Source organism: Puntigrus tetrazona, chromosome 2, assembly GCF_018831695.1.
Source record: "Puntigrus tetrazona isolate hp1 chromosome 2, ASM1883169v1, whole genome shotgun sequence".
Lineage (NCBI taxonomy): Eukaryota > Metazoa > Chordata > Actinopteri > Cypriniformes > Cyprinidae > Puntigrus > Puntigrus tetrazona.
The window spans coordinates 19,519,166-19,544,001 of NC_056700.1; the positions used below are offsets into that span (position 1 = coordinate 19,519,166).

Below are 24,836 nucleotides of genomic sequence, written 5' to 3' on the forward strand. Positions count from 1 at the left end.
CCCTTTCATTGGTGTAGGTCACATTTTATATGGCAACTTGAATCTTGCATGAAGAAATAAATTTACTTACACTTTAATAACATCATCTATTTACTTTTAAGATGGACCCAGGACCCTCTGCTTTTAAGCAATCAAACAGAAAACTCTAGTTTCAAAGCGTTCTGTTTTTATCAACATTTGAATATGGGTTAATACAAGTTTCTTTAAAAAATGGTGTTCAAATGTCCAAAAATGTTGTTTCTGTAAACTACTACTTTCAAATCCGATTCAGAACAATGATCAAAACTTAAGGTGGAGTTGAGCTCATCCATCATCCTAATAAGTTTACACAGTCCTAAATCACTTTCTAGATTGCCATTTAATTTGGTAACATTACAGAGTTTTGAGTATTTATATAATGATTAATGTTTGATTAGCAAGCTATTTTACATATGCATCTTCTTACCGTACATTTCTGCTTCTTCCTTCCTAATCTGTGTTTTGATCCAGTGATTATACTTTTCCAGAAGATGCGAAATAGTGCCTCCTACTACACACCAGTGAAAACATGGGATAGTTCTGTAAATGGCAAAGAAGCGGTGTCTTATAAATGCCAGAAATTCCCATCAAAGGCGGGAAATCACTGATGCACTGATGTTCTAAATATCAACAGAAAAGTATTCCTGATTAAACAGTTTTTAATGAATTACTTGTGTAAATGATTCAGTGAGATCCTACTAATGAAAATGACTTTAAAATATGCATACTTCCTGACAATATACAGTAGGCACAAATGACTATAACACATTTATACTACTATTTTGCTTTGCTTAGTTTAACAAGTGTGTCATAATTCTTCAAAAGTACCCATTTAGAGTGTGATTTTTGCAGTTTCGCATTTGTTAACACTGTCGGGTAGGTTTCGAGTTGGATTTGGTGTAGGGCATATTTGCATTTTAGCAACAGTCCCCGGATATTTAACATAATAAAAACATAGCAATATGTATCTATATCAACATAATAAAAATGTGACAGGGTTCACATATTGAACCTGTGTTTTAGTGCCACTCAGAGGACTTTTTTCTTTGAAACTGCAGTGAAACATGCACGGTGGTATGAATTTTTTGACTACTCTTATGGATTTACCAGTAATATTTTACTGAGGCACAGCACTATTTCCCTGGAACTCATGGTCTAGCAACGCCCCTGACGGGAGGTCCTCGTAAGTGCAAGTGCGCTGTTTGTGTGTGTGCGTGTGTTTGGTTCACCTGCGGTGCCATCAAAGTTCAGACACACCTGTGATAAAGCGTTCCGTCCAGTCGTCGCCACAGGGGCTTAGCGAGCAGCCTCTGCTCTAATACCTGCTATCACTCTTACACACAAACAAACACCCTTTCACTCTTTCCGTGTCTCTACCCGACACCTGTAGCGCGGCCTTTCCTCTCTAGACGTGCCGACACGGGGATTTGACTATCATCACAGACCGACGCTAAGCCTGCTGTCAGGATGAAGAGCTCCGTTGAGATGCTATCACATTCATAACATTGCATTCATTCCCTCGTTTTACCAATCAAAAACCTTGTTGTTCTCACCCTCTTATAGTCCCGCTGGCCTGCTTTTAGTCTAGCATTGTCAGGGGATTAGATTAGGGAGAAATGTGATTCTGTGGTGTGTTTTAAAGGGACGGCAGCCATGACAAAATGTAATGTTACTCCAACAAGCCTAATGGATTTCAGTGGCAACCAAGAACGTATTTGAAGATGATGGCGGCTATAAGCCCATTACAGTAATCTTCCATTTTGTCATTCTTGTCCACTGCATGCTTGTTTTGGGACTGTTTTTAAAAGTTGAGGACTAAGTGGACTGTGTACCTTCAGCCTAATGCATCTCTCCCACAGTGACTATCTATCTTTCCACACTTTTTATTTCGTTATCGAGTTGTTTTTCTATCAGAGTGTGGCCATGTCCTTGAGAACCAGAAGCGAGCGATCAAAACGGAGCTTATAAATCATTTGAATTGACTTTTGAAGTGCATTTCTCTGTCTCTCCCTCTTTCATTCTCTGTCTCTCTGTCTATTCATTGCAGAGATGAGTACAGTTTAATGGCTTTTTAATGCTTCGCTGCATGAGGAGTAAGACTAGGAAAGAGTGACGTGTACAGGGGCGTCAGAAAAGCCCCGCAGACGAATTTGTCTGATCAACAGTGCAGGGAAGGTTATTACCCATAATGAAAGCACTGAAACAATTCCAGATGAACTTCTCTTCATTATTCTTTCTCTCCCTCTCATTCGGTTTGCCTTTCTATTAGTAAAGTGTCTATGCCAGTTTGATCCTAAAATAGTAAAAAATAGTATTTCTACACTAGAAGTTTCACTGGACTACTACAATTTCAACCGAAGTAAAGCGGAGATCACCACTGGTGTGAAATGCCATCCTCTGTGCTGTCTTCACACTCCAGGGACCGTATACAAAGAACGTCCTTGCCAAACAATAACACTTGACAAACAACTCCCTCAATATCGGCAGAGGATGCTGCAACAGTGTAAGCAGATCACCTCATTACAAAAGAAAGATCCACAGCTGCGTACAGTTACCACCCAGCTCGGTATAAATATTCGAACGCTGCTATACGATGATACTTCAAGCGCTCTTAACCTGTTTGACTCGACCCACTCTTTCTCATACACACACATGCAAATACACACACAAATCCAGAGGTAATTGAGGACGGCAGTAAACAGATGGCTCAGATGACTGAAGTGACACATCATAGCTGGTTGGGAGGGGTGTTTACTGGGAAGGGCTCAGGAGACACACACGCAGACAGTGACAAGATAGACAGACCTTTGATACAGAAAAATCAGCTCATTATAAAAACTTATTTTGAAAGTTTACTGCTCAAGCTAATTCAAGCTTTTGGGGAATATGCTTAAGGACTTTAGAGAACATTTTAAATGCATTTAAAGGCATGTACAAAAGAATACACTATATATATATATATATATATATATATATATATATATATATATATATATATATATATATATATAAATATAGGTGCTTAAAAGATTTTTCACATTTTTGATTCAGTCAGAGGTTCTTCAAAAACAAAGGTACTCCATTTAGACAAAAAGCTTCTTCTATAGCTTTGTCAAGCATCTTTTTATATAGATGGTCACACTGTCAGCTTATTAACCCTTTGATGCATTTTTATGAACATCCCCTTGCAATTCTGAATTTGTACCACGTAACGTTTTATCTCACAGTTAAGACTTTCTTGCAGTTTCAAGTTTATTTCTCACAATTATGAAAAATTACGTAAAGTTAACAGTTTATATCTTTTTTTATATTAATATATTTAATATATTAATAATGCAGTATTAATATATTAAAATATGATTACATTAATATATTTAGTTATACTACATATATAATATTCACACTCTTTTTTTCAAACAATTGTGAGAAAAAAATCAGAAATCAGAAATCAGTTAGCTTTCATTTTACTCCTTTGCAAATATGGGTTTCCATACATTTTAGATAAATGTATGGATCTTCAAAATGTTTTTTTTTTTTTTTAATTGAGCACCATGCATTTGAAAGTTAGCATAATCAGTCAAAAGAAGATAGAAAAACAGCTGATGACAGCGAGGCAGGGAGACGGACGCATACATGCAAGCGGCTAGTGGGAGGTCAGTAATTACTTTCTGTCCCTCTGGGAGGCGGGAGCTTCAGTTATTGTACTTTGCTGGAATTAGTTATCAGTCTCCGCACTCATACCTTGATGAAGAAACAGTGAGCGACATGGGAAGACAGACAGAAAGAGAGGGAGTGAGGGAGGCGTAAAGAAAGACAGGCATTGTGAAGCGAAGACACGAACAGCAAGAATGAGTCTAAAATACATAATGTAAATAATGACTGTTCATTTTCAGCTGTCTGCTCAGAGGAGCGCAAGTATTTCTGCAGCTGTGTGAGGCATCTGTCACAATAGTAATCAGCCTTTCAGAGACATAAAAACAGGGGTGAAAATTCTCCTCAGGACACGCTATCACTTTAGTGCCAAGCAATCAGACCCGGGAGGGAAAACAAGATAATAGGTCAGCTCTGTACAAAGAGGTGGAAGCTATATACGTAGGATGGAGTGTGCAGTTAAGATTTGAGCACTGTCAATTATGACCTCTGAAAAAGGCTATGGACACCCTGCAAAGAATCATGCATTAGATAACCGGATAACCAAAAAAGAAACAAACAAACAAAAAACATTATAACATAAAAAAAATATATTATCTTTCAAATATATAAAATTAATAATATATTGTCTATGCCATGCCGCAAATATATAACATTTTAAAATAAATATTTTGAAATATAATATAATATCACAATATTACTGTTTTACTGTTGTTGATTAAATTAATTCAGTCTTGGTGAGCATAAATACTTATTTCATCAATGCTTAAAAAATCATACAGACCCCAAACTTTTGTCAATTATGTGTGTAATAAATAAATAAATGAAAAACTGTGTAAAATTGACAGTACACACTGTATTTATGACTGTATGGATACATTGTATATTATATATACACTGTATATTACATGTACTACAATTTGCCAATGTCCTCATAATTCATTGGGCTTAAAAAACAAAACTAAATGTTTTTGTTTTTTTTATCTAAGAATGTTTCATAAAGTTTTCATAAGGGGTAGGTTTAGGTGTAAGCCAATAGCACATACAGATTGTACAGTATAAAAAACATTACTCCTATGGAGTCCAATGGCAGCATGTGTGAGTGAGTGTCGTATACGCAGTATATGTAGTACAGGTGAAATGATGTACGATAAACAATGTACGTGACTGTATAAAAAATCCTGATTTAGCTGCTGTGTTGTAAAATGTTAAGTTGTAGAGATACAATTGTGTGAGATAAACAAAAGAAAAGTTTGTACCTGACAGATGGGCAGGATGATGTTCATGTAGAACCCCAAATCTTCTACATGGATCCATCAATAAGCCCTCTTCTCTCATTACACTACCATTAGGGTTAAGGTCGGAGGTCACGCTGCGTTGAATTATTGCTGTGTTCTTGCACAAAGCAGGCCATTCTGTCCCGAAGACAATGTTCATTAAGACCGGGACCTCTGTGATTTGCCTTTGTTGGAGTTCTGTCCTGGAAAAAGGAGGTGGACAGGTCAGGCCGTGGCATTGTGGGAGGATCTATGTGGACACTCTACACTTCATCTGGTCAGCTGGTATCTTGTCCCAGTGACCCGTGACTTTTCCCACAAGCACACACACACACACACATCTGCACACACTGTCAGCATCACTTAAGTGCCATCAATCTGTCAATTACTACTCAGGTAAAGCCATTCATCCATACAATTCAGGCCTGTGGATACAGTCTCAATGATACACACACACACTAAAGGAGCGAGGAGATGTTCCACATGATTGGGTTTCCTAATGTTGGGCCATTCCATTGTGCATTGAAACACAACTGAAGTGCCATATTGTTCTGAACCAGGAATAGGGAAAAAATCCCCTGGAATTACAAAGTTTCTCCCTGTGAGCCACCCTGAGCGTTGTTCGCCCATCCAGTGCCAGTGAGCCCTTAATCCACAAGTCCTGAATGAGCTAGTGTGCTGATGGCTTTATTTAGTACCGTCATCAAGGCTCAGCATCTTCTGTCTGTCTGTGTGAGAGAAAATGGTGAGAGATGCAAAATCAGTCCGGATAAAAGAGCAGCCCTGGGTTTTTGGCCCGTCGCAGACCCAAATTTACAGCTTCCTTTAGGAGCATCCCAGAAGCGCAGAGCTTTCAGCTGTCAGCACTTACAGTGATTTTACTGCTTGCAACTGATGTGCGTTTGATGATGCTTGCAGTGTGTGAGCTATTACGTGAATCCATATGAAGTTTTGAGGAATGTTACTTTAAAAATAATGCATTGCATTATTGGGTTAGGCTTAATTGTTGCACTTTTCTTTTTATGAACCGCTGTATTATTTTATCATTACTTGGCTGAAGTTATCTGTCATCTACAGCAGTAGCAATGTGCTTTGCTTGCAGGCAGATTTTATTTAATTTGAAGCGGTATCCTATGCTGTCACAAAGACATAGTTTGCATTCAACAGCTACCCTGTATAGACACTGAGTCGCTTGCTGTATAGACAGTGGTGTTGAATATAAGGGGAGCAATCTAGTCACATCGCACAGCTTGCTCGCAGTGCAACCACTGTCACGTGTTGATTCGGTGTACGTGAACATTATAGAGAACGGAGGGGGAGGTTTTCAGTTGCATTATGAATAAAGATAGCAATTCTATTGAAACAAATGAAAATTACTGACTGAAAATCTTTATATGAGTATGTATATCAGTTTGTGAGCAAATCTATGGATCAATATCCTAGAACATTTTCTTAAAATAAACTAATTTAATGACAATGACAATTATATGACAGAAATAAAAATTACAAAAAAAAAAATAGGGCTAAATGTTCTCCTATACTTTTCATAACAACTTGAATTCTTGCTGGCATGATTCTTTTTTTTTTTTTGGCTGTAATTAGGTATCTGGAAAAAAAAATATCCAACTACTGTTACTAAAGAGCCTACATATTAAACATGAGAAAAATTAAAATAATAAATATAATAAGAACGAATAAAAACTAACTCTGTGGTAACCAACGGGTAAGAGTAATTTACTTTAGGAACACGTGTTGACTGGTCACTTCTTTATCTTTATAAAAGGCGGTTATGAAACGTCTTCGGAATTAAATCTTTATCTTTATGCAAACATGGAAATGCTCGCGTGAATGTGTGACATTTAAAAATAAGGATATGACTATGAACTGAAAGGAGAACGCGCGATCTATTGAATCGCCTGACAGGGCAAACCATCACGGTACTGCATTAGCTTAACGTTTAAACTAAAGAATTCTTATGGTTTGGAAGTTTTATCACGTACTTCTCCTGTAGCATCACATTCTGTTTCCTCCACTATTATAGATTCATTTTATCCATAGAAATGCGTCATTTAATGCTAACATGTCCGGTTGAAGTTGGACGCGCACTGTGAGCAGACCCGACTAATAGATAATGAGAATCGTTATCGATTATTTTCATTATCAATAATGATCGATTTTATCGATTATCTGTTGCAGCCCTGTCTATTACGTTAAAAGCCATAATGTTTATTGTTATTTAGAATTTTTTTACTTCTCATAATTTTGAGTTTCACTTATGATGTCACTAATAATTATACATTTTATCTAATGTGATATAAATAAGATTCCACACAAATCAATCTTTCAAGTCGATTTAAAATAATGAGTTGATTCATTGGCTATTTAGTCACTGAGTTTAACTGAAGAATCGGTCTGATTCATGATCGTAAGCATTCATTCCAACTTTTATATGGTTTGTTTAAAAGATCTGACTCAAGGGAACAGTTTAATCTTGAAATAAGCCATCTCTGTTTCTCGTGTGAATACGCCAATGACAGCTTAAAGATTAAAGTGATAACTGGGTGATTAACAACACCTCCTCACACAAAGCTCAGATGTTCCTTCCTGATTTCCATCTGTTTTTGTTTCTTTAGCATTCCCAACCTTTGGTCCCTTTAATTACACTATGCACTGTACATGAACAAAATTCAACTTTAGGATTTAAAGAAAAGGTTTGGAACAGCATGAAGCTGAGAAATTAATTTATACCACCCCTTGAAAAATTTACTTTATCATGGTGTATCACCCAACAAGTAACATGTTTTCAACTATTGGTTCAGTGATCAATTGCATATGACTTGTTTGCATGTATCCATATTATAGAGGAGCAAACCAGAAATGAAAAAAAATAAAATAAAATAAAAACTATTTTAATACTGAATAAGCAAATAAATGCAAAAATGAATAGAGGTAAAATAATACATGATGGTAACGGTAATAAAACAATTACAGGATAAAATGTTGTAGTTGTTTTTTTTTTTCATCAATTAATTTTTTATTTCTTAATTTGCTTTTTTATTATGAATTTTTGTTATTTGTCTACATATTTATTTATTTTTCATTTTTGCAGTAAATGCGAATGTTTGTGCAGACATCCCTGTCGTCACGTTGGCGGTGTGATGTTGTCAGTGCGGGTAGCTGCAGTGGAAGTAATGTCACATGTCAGTGGGAGCAGACAGGCCACTCACGAATCCACACTGAAAGCCTCTACTTTTCAGCCTCATCTGTAGCCAATCTTCCCGCCGGACGGACCCCGCCATGAGCTCATTGAGTTGTCAAAATCTCAAACAACCCCAGCTGGGAAGAAAAGAACAACTGCAGAAATATCTGTCTTTCCTTCACCCAGGGTCAGTACTCTAAAACCTTCCCCAAAAAAGCCCAGAATCAGGGTTGCCGTGGGAACCCCTAAAGCCAGGCCCTGCTCGGACCAGCGGGCATTTAAATGGAAATGGGCAACGCAGGCAGCTCTTTAAAGGCATCTCCTGCTTTCCTTCAGCTCGTCAGCACACATTTGGGCACGGCTGGCCGCGCAGCAAAGACGCCCCACCGGCACACCGCGATGTTCAGGCTTAGAAGATTAGGAGATCCTTTTACAGAAACTAATCTGGTGATATAAAGGGGACAATGCGGGCGAAAAGGAGAGGGGAGAAAGGCTGGTTCGTTTTAAACTGTCCCTCGGCAGCTCGAGTGATTTGATTCCGTTTGCCCACCCCAAAATATGCTCATAATGCAATCTAGACTGCTCTTCCCCGGCTGATTGTGTGTCGTTCTTGCGTGTCACGATCCATCAGGATCAACACACAGACGAGAACCCGGCACAGAGGCGGAGCACGCTCGGATCGCATGCCGAGACGGGAGAGAGTGACATGAGAGAGCGGATGATGGTGCCAGGATGTCATAATAAAATGGGCAGAATGAAAGGCCGCTGTGTCTAACGTGGTTAAAGAGATCAGCTCTTCAAAGCAGCCGCCCCCTTCGTATCTCTCTGATGCACCCCGTACCCAAAGGGCTGCCTTTCAGCCTCACAGCGGTCCGGTCCAGACTCATATGGTGCAGCTGTTTTGGAACGTCTCTGAGTGTATTTATATGTCTGTTTGTTTGCACACAGCCTGGGGCTGGGATGGTATGCAAAAAGCTGCGATGCATTATGGGAAGAGCATGAGGTCGGGCACGGCAGCGAGGAACGCAGAGGGCGATTTGCTTGTCATCTCCATGCGTTCGGGGATATTGATCCCACTTTATGTAAATCATTTGAAAATGAAGGCGATTTGAATGTTTGTGACAGACACGACTGAGGCGTTTTGGGTGATTGCTATAACCTTTACAAAAGCATAAATCTGAGATTCCTCCTTATTCAGGAGCAGTGGATAAAAATAGTCTTATTGAACGTTCTGCAGTAGACTGAAAATCTTAAACCATATGGTTGGGATGAGGCGTCCAAAAATCTGCTCCTGATTTCACTGTTGTTTTATCAGCATCGTGGTTTTTTGTTTTTTTTTTATCATTCATTTAGTTTGTGAAACATGAACGTTTCTCTCTTTCTTTCTCTCGGATCTGTCTCTGAAACATTCATTCATTCATTGGTTCATTCAGAGAGCTGCAATCAGGCAGAAAATCAAGCTTAAAGAGAGGGTGCCAGTACAGACATAGGGTTTCCTTCCCAAACCTAATCCACTTTTTGTTGCAGGCTACTAAATTGCATTCCTGTAGGCGAGGAGAATGGAGTGGGACTTTGGACTGGGTGACACAGGGGCTGAAAAGACTGAGATATGGGAGTCGTTAGCTACACTGGTGGCAGGAGATGTCTCCTGACAGCAGCTGTTAGGACATGCCAGCTGTATAATGCTGTTTGAAATAGTTGAGCCACTGCTTTACTCCTCGACTAGGAAATGAATCACCTCGAGTCATTCTTGGCTTCAAAATACAGTATACATACCAACAACAACAACAAGTTAGATACTGAAAAGGATAAAAGACAGTCTCGTGCACTAACTGGATGCATATAAAATTAATCAAACAATGTTTTTTCAACCTAAAAAAGGGTTATCTGAAGGGTTATCTTACTTATTTGACTACCTCATCTTACTTGGCTGATAATAGATAGATAGATGTGCTCTTTGAAACACTGGACATTGTCTGCAGTGTTTCAAGACTGTTCCTAATTCTGCATTCATTCTGTGTGGGAGATACATTAGGGACAGGGTCGGCTCTAATCGTTATTGTCACGACTCTCTTTTCCATTAGTCAATGCTTACGTCCACACACACGCACCACATACACAGACACCAGGCAGCACAAGACTGATTGAAGCCGGGCGCAGTACTTTAATGAATGTATGCACAGAGAATACAAATAAGGTTCCTGCTAAAGTTGATCTAAACAACAAATAAACAGCATAGATATACAGCAGCACAACCAAGGAAAGATTTCAGCAGTTGTGAAATTGTTCTGATTTTCTCAAGGAAGCGACACTATGGTTGGAGACATGGTCTAGTGCCTTTATGGAAAGTTAAAATCGATCGTACTTTTGAATATCTTAATCAGAGATTTGAAAAATTGTTAAGCCCTGTTTTGAAAATCTACAATATCCGACATTCGATTCTGATACATTCTGGTATCTTGACAAATTAGAGCTTCGCAAACAGAGACAATTTTGTGATTACAGGGTGCTTGAAAATTGGAAATAACATATTTTTGAAAATCAATAAAACGGTGATTTCCAGGGAAATAGTTACATTAAATGTTTTAATTCATATAGAATTATCAGACTTTTGTATTTTGATAAATCCGAGCTTTGAAAATCCAGAGAAAACTGTTTTGTGATTACCGGGGTGTTTTTCTCAGGAGACAAATATGAGAAAATCCTGTCCCTCTAGAACTAATGCTGGCACCTTAAGCCACAGCACTCGTGCAGGCAATGTGGGTCCTAGCTATAATTCCCTGACCTCTCTATACTGCAGCCCAAAAAAAAAAGCAAAACCACATCAAAGTCCTCATGGAGAGGTGAGTTTGGAGTGATAATCTGATGGACAGTGACTCACTGCTACAGATGACCTGCTGCACGGGGCCAATGAGATGCTGTTTCAGGCCAAGAAAAACAGAGCCAATCTTGACACAGAAAGACTATCCTTGCCGACCTGTGAGCCGAACTCATCAACTCTCAGCTACCAGCCTTGGATGAATGAAATCAGACCCCTGCAGCCCTCAGCAGGAGTTTTATCAGCAGTTGGCCGAAGGTCCACACACGCGCACACGCACACATTCCGAGATCCAGCCTGCGCAAAGCTGCACATTATCTTCAACCATTTAGCTACGTCTTCTTTTTCATTGCCATTGTCTTTGACACCACTCTCTGTGGAAAAGAGACATTAATTTCAGCCTCACCTTTGTTCTTCCATTCCCCCGTCTCTTTCACTTTCTCCGGGTCTTCGTTCATTCCCGTGCCCTTCTCTTTTTACATCCCTCTGTCTGTTCTTTTTCACACCCCTTCCATTTTTTCCAGCACGTTGGTCTGGTTTGCATCGCGCTGTGTTATTTTGTGTTCCCATCGAGGGTAAAGTGTGTGTCAAAAGGGATGATTTTACCTCTGATAGCACAGGGGGAATAATTGTGGCAGGCAGAGGCAGAGAAAGAGAACAAGATCTGTAATCTGTTTTCCTTGGATCAGAACTTTATGAATACTCACAGGGCTTAGTGAGCTGGCGAGATGCATAGTGCAGATACTTCCTGCTGTCCCCCGACCGGACCGCCCGCAGGCTAACAAACCCTCTCTGATACACACACACATAGTACGCTGCAGTCCTGACAGACACACACACACACACAAGACACCAGCTCCACTTAAATTCCCCCGACTTCCGCATGCACAGATCAGCTCAGTGTTTGTTTAGCATCAGAGAAGAGAGCTCTGCCTGCTGACTAGCTTATGAAAATACACAACGCAAAGAATATTAAAAACCAAAGGATGTTTTACACTATACACCAAAACTTTCCATATAAACACAATGGATTTTTTTTTTTTTTAATATGCGTTTGCTATTAGATGCATATCATTTCAAACAAAAAGTATTTTCTCTGTATTTTTGAAATAATTATTTTAAATGATTCACTTTTGTAGTGAGTGGAAAATGTTTCTTGTGAAGCCAAGAATTCTCTTCTGTTTGGGTTGAAATATGAATAATAAGAATTTACTTATGTGGTTGTGATAAACGGCACATTCTTGTGACAGATTTGCTATCAATCAAATCCGTAAGCTTTCTAATTTCACATTGCAAATATTGTTGTGTGGAATGGTTATTATTATTATTATTATTATTATTATTATTATTATTATTATTATTATTATTATTATTATTATTATTATTATTATGTATTAATGTTGGTTATGTAAATGTAAAGTTTATATTTTAAAATCTGAATGTCTCATAAATGCTCTGATTTAGCCTGGTTTGAAAAAATCAAAATACATGCCGCACTGATGTTTAGATTTGACTAAGAAATTCAAAAAGTTTTTTTTTCCCCTTCTTACAGCATTTATTTTGATTATGCAATATGGAATATGGCCAAATCCAGCAACTGGGCTGCTGGATAGGTGGGTAGTTTTCTGGGCAGTTAACTCAGCTTTTGTTTAAAAACAGTCATCAGCAATAAATTAAAAGGTTAACATTTATTAAAAGAAAAAATTATCTTTTAATTTATTGAACATATTAATAAATGTTACATTGCAACATTTTTGGGGTTCATTTTAAACAATAAATATAATCACTTTTAATAAATAGCTGAGCTAAACTACCCAGAAGGCTGGAAACATTTAACCCAACCACTGTTGTTGTTGTTTTTAAATATTATATGCCATAGAATAAAGTAAATAAATAATTAAACAAACAAGCAAATAAATATTTTGCCAAGGTCAACTTTCAGCCTGCAGCTATTCTGTTTTACAGTCCAATCAATTTTCTATAGTCAAAACCAAATCATAACCTCCAATTTTCCATTTAATTTCCTTCTATTTAAAAATATGACACATTATGGAATTAAAACGGTTTCGTGTCAACCTTAAGCACACCTAGTCCAGCACTACTGGACTCTGAATCAGCGTATAACAAGCTGTTGTAGTGTGATGAGAATCCAAATTAAATTGCATTTTCAAGAAGTGAAATTATCCTTGTCTCTATTATGATGGTTGACCTTTTCGGGCCGTGTGGCCACTTTAAAAGATTTGAGGTTATGAAATTTGAATTGCATCGATCAAAGCAACATCACTCATCATGAAATCATTTTTTCTCTCCGTCTCCCTTCACACTCCCACTCTCCAACAGCTGATAACACGGGCGATGATTAGCCGTGGCGAGTGGCGGCAGAAGGTCACATGTCCGAGTGTGGCTTCCTGTTTCTCCCTCGCGCTCGCAGATGGCGGTGATTAGGGCGAGCAGGACCGTGTGTGACAGCGGAGATGGATCAGGGACAGAAGAGGAGATAAATAAACCGGGCTGTCTGCGTGCTGATGCTGTCAGCAAACCCACAACAACCGATCTATCAGCACACACAGAGAGAGAGAAACAGAGAGAAGTGAAGACAAATGCAGATAGGGAGAGAGAGGGAAAGTGTGAGAGACTGGTGGGTGGATGAGGAACAACAGAAACACTAAAAACCATTGGAAGGAAAGAAAATCACAAACGAGATCTCAATTGCATCTTCTAGACATTAATAAATGCAGAACAAATTGATACTTGGATACTGAAATCGAAACCTCTGCCGATGGGGTCACAAAAATTCTGTCACATGACAATATGTCTAATGCATTACATCTGTATTACATTTAACTGATCTTAGCATATGGAACATGCTGTTGTATGTTGTTGCGAAGCAATTAATTATTCAAAAGAAGCATCTACACAGAGAGTATGAAATTTCCGACGCAGACTATATTTGAGATTCGATAACTACAACTAGCTTACAAAGGTTATTCGCATGAGAATCTGACTTGGTTGGCCTTTACAGATTGTTAGTGGTTTACTAAAAAGAGCTGGCATATAAAAGCGATAGTTCAGGAGTCAGACTACGCTGGTAGAACTGAAAAATGTGTAGAATAGCTTCACTGTGTTCTAATATGGCGCTCGGTCTGCGTTGGAGGAAGATGCATGTAGGACCCATCAACATGAAAATCATTTAGTATTTTCTTCGTCTAAGCAATGACATTTTCTACTTGAAAAAAATATGTATGTATAATATAAATATGTGAGCAAATCATGCAGTAGAAACGTGAGCGGACTAAAAAAATATTTCTTAAATTCTGCCTTGCAGTACTGCAGTCAGTTAGTGGATCAAACTTGTTCGGTAGTTAGAGGGGAAGAACATGGGAGAACTAGGAGAGCATAGAGAAACCTCCGGCCACGAAGAAGGCTCAAAGAGCATAGAGATTAAATGCTGGGGATATTTATATCACATATTGGAGTTAGTCGGAGCCTGGGGGACGCTGACTGAAGAGCAGAAGTCTGGAGGAAAGCGGGAAAGACGAATGCGGGGGAGGGGTATGAACATACATTGCAAGATAGTAAATTTTAGAGGGAGATAACATTATTAGAAAATGGTCAGGGAAAATAATGGAGCAAGAAAAGCGCGAACACAAAGAAGCAGGCAGCCTTTAGGCTTCAGTCGTAGCTGGCGAAGGTTCATTCTGTCCTCATTTTGTATGCATAATCTGTTCCTGCTCTAAAATGGAGAGCAGTCCTCCTCAGCAACTTTCGTTTGATGATGGAAAGTAATAGAACTCTGCAGACTCAATTGGTCCATTCATCATTCAACAACACAACGCGTGCAGATTTCCCCCACCCAACCAAATTCAGCCTAGCTCAGTCAATGGGAGGTAGATTGGTATTCACTCACGGATGTTATCTTATCAGTAACCTTGAATGTGGAATCAATTTGTTTTGTGCGGGCAGGGCTGGTGAATATTTATGCCAGTTTTGGAGCGAGGCAATTGGCTCCATATTATCTCTGTTACTTGCACCGAATGGGAATGTCAATGATGTACTCCAAATAAAGCATCCTCCTTGTAAACAATGGCCTTATCTCTGCGTTTTCATGGACGATTGTGCAGTTGGGGCCATGTCATTTTGATACAGCTGACACGGTGACAGAACTGTGATACAGGCAGTTCTTTTTCCTGAAACAAATGACAAACCTTCTTAATGTTTAGTGTTTTACCTATATAAATAAGTAAAAAGTGGAGGTAATTAGTGGTCAAATGGATAACAGCAATTAGATTTTAAATTTGATGTGTTTATTCAATAAGAAAACCATTCTTTTTTTCTGCAGCAAAGAGATTAAATAGAGAGCAAATTGAGACTTCCTTTCAAATAAAATGTCTATAATACCTCAGCTGTTTCTCCAGTTTAAACTAAGCTTTTTTCAGACAAATGAGATTCCTTCACTATTATTTTATTTCTACTAATATTATTTCTACTATTATTTATTTCTAAAAACAATAATAGCAAATAGAGACCATTCCAAATCTCTTTTTAGAATCTCCATAATTTCTTTCGAGCAGCAATGACATTAGTGAATGGAGACTATTCTTTTTGCTAATTTTCAGTTAGTCAGAACATCAGTTTAGATAGTTGATGCTAGTTAGTGCTCAGTTGATGCTAGCCTAGTTTACTGACAAGCATAGCCAAGCTGTTCGCAAGCAAAACATTTCTAATTTTGCTGGTTGAGCAAGAAAGTCTTGCTGGTTAAAACTAATCATGTCATGATCCAAAAAGCCTTGATATATATATATATATATATATATATATATATATATATATATATATATATATATATATATATATATTATCAATGTATGTCAATGATAAGTCTCTCAGATTTTTTTTCCTTTAAAGCAATGCTTCTAAGAAACATTGATACTACAAAGAAACAATTCATCTCCAGAGCTTTAAAAGAGCAACCTTTCAGGAATGAAGTGTTCCTCTGGGATGCGGTCATCTTTCACTTTATGTGTGTGCGTGTACTGTTTTGGCTGCCGTTTTGTCACCTGCTCATAAATGTCTGGTAGCAGATTGAAGTCACTGTAGCAGAATACCGTGTGCATTTGTTTTAGTCCAACCTGGGTGAGATCATTACCTGAGGCGCTACGCTACCTCCTTCACCTCTCTCTCTCCTGCAGGTTGTTGTAATGCAGCAGATGGCTTCCCTCCACCGCTGAACGTTTCAACAGAACGGCTCACAGCATCCCTCTCCGTTCCACTCTCCCTCGTGCTCTTCGCCTCTCTCTCTCTCTCCCTCCATTTGCCCCCTGTCCCCGCAGTCAGAAATGGACAGCGGCCAGACCACTGCAGACCAGCGCAGCGTCCTCTCTCGCTCACTTTGGAAGACAGATTTCAACAAAAACACGGGATGGAAATACCATTTGATTGCAGCGTGTGTTTTTTGACCGAGCGATGTTTCGCATGCTAGAGATAATCAGGACGGTCTGTGGGTTGCTTCTTCCATGTTGTGCGTAATTCATACATATTTGTCCTTTTTGTATAGGGTTTGGCTATAAATCCTGTTTCATAAGCTCCAGAAGTTGACAAAGAAAGAGTTTTGTAGAAATACTTAAGCTCACCTCAGTATTGGTCTTGGACCACGGCAAACCTGAAAGCCTCGGAAAAGAAATGTGTTTGCGCTCAGTGCAGGGGACTTTTGGCATAACGGTCTGTATGAATTGTCCTGTGGTGCACATGCAAACCGAGGCACTAAGCTCATGGCCTTGTCCAAACATTTCCCTCACTCTCTTTGGCTCTTTGTATTTATCCCTCGCTCCATCACTATCTCTATCTCTCGTTTCTGATGAATCACACAAGTGTTCTCTATATCACACTTTGTGGTTGAAAAGGTTCCAGGGCTTTGTTGCATTATAAAGATGGATCTGTTGAACTTTTCCTAAGTTGAGAATTTCAAGATTGCTGGCACAAGCTAAACCCCCGCTTGCGTCTGATTTATACTGCTGGGTTTTTCTTACACAATCTCATAAATACTTATCACTGAACAGAGAAGAAATTAAGCGGACTGCTTTTTGGCTGCAGTGGTGTCTGCAGCATTTTAGCCTGATAGAAAACCAAACTCTGTTTGGAGTGTGGATGAGGATACTGTGTTGCCAACGCTTTAGAAAATAACTGCCTCAGAACGTCATTCTGGACTAACAGCAATTTTAGCGCAAGTGCATCTCAAATGCTTTTGAATCTGATGCTTGTGTAATAACTCAACACCTGTTCCTAGAAAGAAAGTCAACAGCCCTGTTCCAAACCTAGACCTCATTTTAGAAATTGTACGCAACTAGTCTAGAGTAGCCAGACCTTCAGACTGGTGGTTTACAATATCGCTAAAATAACAGACTAGTGGGTAAAATCCTGAAACATATTCTTAAGGATGCTATGCTGTGAACTTTAATTTAATTTAATATTTAACTTCAAAAAGTCCAGTGTTTAGTTGATCTTGATAAGTGTTCGTTGGCACAGTTGTAAACACGACAGGTTTCTTCTTTCGTGAGGGGGTTCGATGCATCTACTGGTAATCATAGACATTTTTTGCAGATTGTGATGAAACTTTCTCCCAAAAAATGTATGTAAATCTAGCAAAGGTTTTTATTTGTAATTAAAATACCTTTGTCTCACTACTGTATAGCCTGGTAAATTACAAAATGTAAACACTAAAACTTTTATAATAGGGTTTCTGAGGGAGTGATTTGACCTCTCTCCCTATATTTATTTTGGAAAATTTGTGGAAAAAATTGTTCACCCTGCATTGCATTACAAACACAGAAAAGTAAAAAAAATGTCTCTCATGTTTTAATATTGTGATGTGCAGAGTTGCTATGTAAGTGTTCCAAATCAGAGGTTCCATTACATTTAGTATGCTATGTGGAAGACAGACAGCTAAGCAGCTTACTAGGTTTTGAAACAGAGTTTGTATGTGTATTAAACCTAGAACAAGCTTGGTAAAATCAATCAAAAATCCTCAAGAGAGTGGCAAATGAAGAGTAGAAGTGCAGAAGAATGAGCAATGAAAAGACTCTACATACAACGCAATGACAGTGGAGAGACAGTGGGAAAGGAAAATAAATTGAAGATTTTAATTGCATTGAACCCCCTCTGCTCTCTCCATCTCTCTCTCCATTAGATGTGTGGTTCCGGTAAAAGCCTGTGGGTGAGTATGACACTGTTAAGCAAACCTCATTACCTTTGTCATCTCTTTCTCATTAATCATGCAGGGCTGTATGAAGCTCACCGCAGCATGTGCACACAGCCAAAGTCAATCACTCACTCTTATACACCTCACATATTAATAGGCATGAACTGTCGATAATGTATTGAACGCAATTCAGCATCAAGCGATAAGTTAAAAATCCCCTTCATGTATTTAGAAGCACGATGAGCACGATGATAGGTCACGTTTGAAATGTCTGCCTTCAAAATGGTTTTCTGTGAAAAAAAAAGTGGTCAAGAGAGCTCAAGAAAACACATGCAAATAGAAATAAAACACTAGCAATTTCAGAAAAAAGAAATTAGTTAAACAACACGTGCTGCAAGTACTCAGTGTAACCAAACACTGCATGCAGAAATGCATTTCAATAAGCACAGACCACAACAGAAATGTGTCAAGGCGACCCCTACAAGTTACATCACCCTTTAAAAGTTAATTCTGTATTCGGTCAGATTATTTTGCTAATGTAGCAAAATAATCTATTAGCAAATAAGGAATTATACATGTTAAATTAAACAAATAAACCTTACATTTCAGGTAAATGTATTTCTTAACTTATTGATAAATGTTTTAGCTGAGATTTGAATGATTAATCTGCAATTTATCACTCAAATGTGTCCTCAAATGCCATCTTGATCTAGAGTCTAGATCTTCAGTTAAAAGGGAGGTCAAGACAACCGTCTTCACACACACAAGCTGTTTATTTAGGGATTATTGGACCAGAGGTCTCCTACAACTTAAGCCTGATTATGGAAATCCAAAATGCAAAAGTTCCCACCAACCATTTGTCACAGAGCTGAGAGGATCAGTTTTGATCACTTATTTAACCTCAACAACAATGTCCAATATGGGTTATATTGCCTGGGTTGGGTTCCCTCAATCTTGAGTAATAAACATCAGTCAATCATTAAATAAATATAATGCTCATTTTATGCTCAAGTGAGAACATATCTGCCAGAGCCACAGTACGTTTTTTATACCTGAAAAATAAGACAAAGTTACTTGAATGTTTTTCCCCCATCTCACTTTTTTTTACTAACAAAAACTCAAGACATTTCCAATGCTTGTCTGGGATAGGACAAGATGAAAGAGAGGGAATGAGTTCATTTGCTGCTGCTGCTCCGAATTTCGATTGTTAATCTTTTCCTTGTTCAACTTTTTTTCTCCCTTCTCCTTTTTTTTTTTTTTTTTTTTTTTAAATCCATGTGCTGGAAGTCGCTGAAAAGACCTGATAAAGTGGCTATTGAAAAAGACTGATATCTAGCTGATAAAAGACGCCAGTACTACAATACACAGATCTCACAGAGGACAGACACTAGAAGAGATTCATATAAAATGTAAGGTCTGGCTCATGCCCTGATGGTCCAGGGCTTAAGGACTAAAACAAGGATTCATGGTTGGTTTTGTAGCATGACTCTCTCAGACTGCAGTTGTAAGCTGTTTCTGGATTCTCAGACACACTCTGTCCTTCACCACCCTCTTAGGGTCTAAGTCCTGGTCCACGCCGTTTCTGTTAAACCTCATCAAGAGCTATCAAAACACTCTAGTTCCTGTTCTCTCTCTCTGTTTCTGCTCTCATCCTGCTGGAATGCTGTTTCTTTTCCTCATTACATATCAACCAGATTCAGGCTGGTGAGTCTTTCCTGAGCAAAGTTTAAACTTTTTTCTTTTTCTCCATCCTTCTCTTTTTTTTGCAGGCTGACGGGCGTCTAAATACATGCATAATGAATGCATCTCTCATTAGAATGATTGTCAGAGGAAAAACATTGCTTGGCTCACGGCAGGGTTTTCTGGGATTCTAAAATTACGTTTTCTCTTCGTTTTTTCCCTCCCTCCTTTATTTATCAAAGGCTTTCCACAATCAGCCCTCATCGCGACTGGGACGGCTGTGGGAAACAGATGTTTACTGATTAAGCAGGCGTACCGTGCCAAAGCGGCTGTATTACAGCCCATTCAAAGTGCAGAAAGGACAGGAAAAAAGTTTAAAGAAAAAAAAAAGGAAGGGGAGAAAAAAAAAAAGGCTGACGAAATGCAGGCGCTCACTGGGCAGCCCCCTCTTCTGCTGCCGCTTCAACCATAATACGGTTTGATTGTTGAAATTGTTCTTCAGTGGAGAATTTTCTCATTTTTTTCTTTTTCTTATTTTTGATACGCTTTTAATGTGTTGGTTATCCCTGCCAAGCTGCTTTTACTCACAATCAGCATTTACACAAACACTTACTTCAAGCTCAGGCTAAAAGACGAGAAGAGGAATGATGGGTGAAAAGGAGAAGAGAAACTCAAAATAATCTGAATGCTACTGGCAAAGCCAACAAACCTGTTTATATCACCACATTCAAGCGTTTCAACTGTGGCCAGAATGCAATAAAAATATGTGACCAGCATTGGAGCCAACTGTCCGCTCTTACCCTCGGCTGCCACTTTATGTAGATCTGTTTCTCTCCATGTGAGAATACCTAATCAGACGGCCCATCCAAATACCTTTCCAGCAATCCGTTTCGGAGAATTAGCGGAATTAGCCACATAAATCACTTTAGACATTAATTACAATGCACTTGGCAATCATTTATTTCTCTCATAGCTCTATTTTACAATTTACAAACTAGATAAAAAAGACCATAAATAAATGACATGTTTCATGTACCTAATTTCATAAAATAAAAAATGGAAGAGAAGGAAAACGATGACACAATTATGCACAACATTAAACTTAAAATGTCTAGATCTGTTGGGAAAAATGCGACTTGTTAGTGTTCCTCCAGAATAAACTACATTAGGAGACTTGGCACGGTACATTCTATTGAATTTCTCTCCTCTCACATTCATTGCATATTCCAAACAGGTCCTAAACAGGTGAGGAGGGATTATCGAAAGATGAAATGGGAAGAAAGTCTCTCAGATTGGACGGATGGATATGGTTGACATGAAACAGAGCACACTTGAAATGTTAAAAGTTTTTTTTTTTCCCTTTTTATAAACATTCCTGTAATAAGTTTATTTTAGGTACAAAGAACGTGCTTCTTCTTGCAGTCCACATTCAGACTATTCGAATTAGCATTGAAATCTTTTCAGTTAAGAGTCAAACGACCCAAATAAATGTTGTGTTTTTTTAGTTACAACCTCCAGCATTGGTAAGAAGCGAAGAACAGCAGTGGCTTAGCGAATATAGCAAACAACTCCAGTATGTCGGTCTCCAGAGAGTAGCCACAAAGTTCTGCAGTCTTAGCACACATCATGTGCTTTTGTCCTTTGTGTACGCGCCTCAAAACAAACCGTCATCCTTCAAAGAAAACAGCAACACGCTGCACTGAGAATGGAGAGTTTTTCCTGTCAAAAGTGAGACCAAATGAAAATGTTCATTATATCTCTCATCCAATCTCCTAGGAGACAACCGAAGGGCCTTCAACCGCTCCTCGGGTTGTTTGTCATGTTTTCAGTCTGCTGTCGTGGAAGCGTTCAGCATTTGCTGGGAATCATGGGAATTGAAGTCCTTTGTCCCGGTGTCAAGTAAAAGTAGTTACTGAAACTGCAATGGATGCGAGTCTGCTCAGCAGATATCGCTGCGGAGCAGATGTGTGAAGGTGACTCTGTGGAGAGAGAGAGAGAGAGAGAGAGAAAATGATTATGATTCAGGCATTCAAAGCGCGTTCTGTAAACAGACCAGGACACACAAACGCAGCATTAATTGAAGTAATCCTCAGAGTATGGAAACTGAAATTGCTCTGTTTGCTCTGTTGCTGGGGAGCATGGGAAAAACACATTTCCCATTTTTGGCTCAGTTTTCATTTTGAGCTCATCTCATCAAATGGCACCAATATATATCCCTTGTATTCATCTGTACTGGTTCTAATCCCAACTAATGAGCGGATAAATAACTGCAGGGGACGGAGAGGAAGTAGAGCAGATCCCATAAACATTGGGTTGGACTTGTTACTTTGTGCTTACCTTAGCTCAGCTCTGATGGAACTTCCAGCAAGGGAGACATGTGTTGATTTCACGGCCCGCCGAAGGTCTCCGGAGAAAGAGAGGCGAGGAGAGAGAGGGCAAGGATGAAGCGGGGGAAAACCGTGGAAAGCGAGGTGGAGAGAGAAAGATGTAAACTGAGGACCGATTTTTCTATTCCAACACTGGCCAAGTGAAGCGGTGTGAAGAATTGTGGAGTGTAGAGAGATATTCCATTCTGAGGGTGGGAGACCTGGAGACCTTCCAAAGCTGGTCTTCCATTGTGGACGTTGGGAAGATGAATGCCTCTCCGAAATCTCCGGAACAAAAGCGTTAAAGAGTGCATAAAATCTTTATCTCTGACGCCTCCATTTCGAGCGTAAAAATTCCGCCAGGTGCCGCTCACTCAAGTAACCGTGAAATGGCAGGAGCAGACGAAAAAAATCCAGTACTATTTATACATTTACTTACAGGCACATACATACAAAAATCAAATAAACAAACAAAGAAACTCCTTTGTTGTTTCATTGAAATGAAAAGCTTCCTACAATCATATCCAGAGCATCAGTACAGCGCGGGACGATCCTCTTGACTGGACGGCGGGGATGGCATTATCGAGAAAAAAAAGTGCTGTATCGTTCCTCTGAAAACTGTTTTTTTTGTGTTTGTGTGTGAACTTTTCCCCAAAACTTAATTTAAAGTGCATGGATGAGGTAAATGGATTTTCTTAGAACCAAAATAAAAAAGGAAGTCCAAAGTATGTTTCGAGTTTGTGTGTTCTGATCCCATGGGTTCAGACAGGAACCATCCTGTCTTGCATTTGTTGCATCTGGGACAGCATTCCCTGCGCGCTGTTGAGGATCTTATCCTGATGTGCGGCAGAGGAGATCCCTATCCTCGCCATGTCTCTGTCCCAAAGAAACACAAAAGACAGACGTGATGAGAACATGTTTGATTTGGTCTAATTTGGTTTATTTTTTTTTATCCCTCTCTCCTCATTTGCTTTTAACATGAAATTTAAGAACTGGATCTTGGCTGAACATTTGAATGCCAAAGTAGAAGTTCTCAATGCTTTGTTGGCGTCTACAGGGGTTTTGCACGGAAATGTGACTACTGAAGTCATACGTCAGGACCGCCTATCCCAGAGCGCTGATTTAAGAACTCTTGTGTTAGTCAAAAGCTCTCTCAAAGCCAACATACACACATCACACGTTTCCTAACACCCTCAGAATGCCCAGTTTTTGTTCACGTGACTCACTCTTGTGTCATGTGGACCACAGCCTCTGGAGTGGTGTAGCCAGCAGCGGTGAAGTTGTCTCTGTAACGTTCCATGCTGATGGCCTGAAGCCAGTCGGCAACTGATCCCAGGGTAGATGTGAATTCCGGGCTGCTGGGCTCCAGGAGGGTGGTGTTGGGTCTACAAACAGAGTAAAGCCTTAGTTAGGAGCCCCAAGAGTTTGGGCTGGCTCTGTGTTGCCCACTTTGAACAACGTATAAAAGAACTATAAAAGATTTTATTGCCGTGAGCATCACTTCTTTGGAACACGTTTATATAACACTGCAAGCCATGCATGTAACATGCACTTATGTGCCACAGCTAAAAAAGCATTTACACCAATTTATCACCGGTAAAAAATTACACTGGAACCAAAAACATGACTTATACGAGAAGAGACATGCCCATTCGAGCTGAGCTAAGATTTTAAGGCAATTTTTAAGCTAAGTGGATAAATGTATATATACACCTACATGAAAAAATGTAATAAAAATATTTTAAAAAATAAATATTTGGAAATTGCATAAAAATTGCAGTAATACACACACATTTATTTATTTATTTATTTTATCTTATTAATGTATAAAATAATATAAAATAATATACTGAAAGGTATTAGAAAGCAGCAAAAATTGCACCAAAATTGTGATTGGTTTCCTGGCAAGATTGGCAAGATGCCACTTGGCTTATGTGAGATGTATTTTATTACCTGGCTATCTCTCCTCCTGTCCTTTTCAGACTGTTGGGGTTGCGGATGAGTTTGTCCAGCATGTTGACAATTTGACTGAACTTTGGCCTTTCGGCACGCTCTTTCTGCCAGCAGTCCAGCATCAGCTGGTGCAAAGAAACTGGACAGTCCATGGGAGGAGGCAGTCTATAGCCTTCCTCAATTGCCTTTATAACCTGAAACAAAGGAACATCCAAAACTGTTAAACAACAGCTGAAAATGTATACAGTGAAGCTCTGAATCCAATTTGTCCAACACTTACATCCTGGTTACTCATGTCCCAGTATGGCCGTTCTCCATATGACATCACTTCCCACATAACAATGCCGTAACTCCATACATCAGAGGCAGAGGTGAACTTCCTGTATGTAATAGCTTCTGGAGCGGTCCAGCGAATTGGTATCTTGCCTCCCTGTGATTGATAGGTTCCTGTTATTTCCTTTCAAAAGAGATAGCAAACACATGCATGGGGGTTAATCACACACACGCATGCACACACACACACACACACATACATACCACTCATTTTGGGGTTAGTAATTTCTATTACACTTAAATTAATAGCACTTCATATAAGCACATGCAGGTTAAACGCTGAAGATATTGGGTTAAAGCTTGAGTTAGGGCTGCAAACGCAAGGCTGCAAATAAATAATATGCAT

The 24,836-nt window shown here is 39.0% G+C and overlaps 1 protein-coding gene across 3 annotated transcripts in view; it reads right to left on the reverse strand.

Moving 5' to 3' along the window:
* Positions 1–20,774: 20,774 nt before the first annotated feature.
* Positions 20,775–24,836, reverse strand: part of epha4a (eph receptor A4a) — a 37,095-nt gene continuing 33,033 nt past the window's right edge. Inside the window, exons 14-18 of one of the 3 annotated variants that reach the window (XM_043218972.1) lie at positions 24,438–24,587; positions 24,158–24,351; positions 23,431–23,589; positions 22,176–23,080; positions 20,775–21,817 (exon numbers count right to left, since the gene is read on the reverse strand). In XM_043218972.1, the coding sequence (XP_043074907.1) occupies positions 22,966–23,080; positions 23,431–23,589; positions 24,158–24,351; positions 24,438–24,587 (618 nt within the window). In that variant the 3' untranslated portion in view covers positions 20,775–21,817; positions 22,176–22,965. Of the gene's footprint in view, positions 21,818–22,175; positions 23,081–23,430; positions 23,590–24,157; positions 24,352–24,437; positions 24,615–24,836 lie in introns of all 3 variants that reach the window. The other 2 variants (XM_043218962.1, XM_043218982.1) reach the window with 2 other exon arrangements.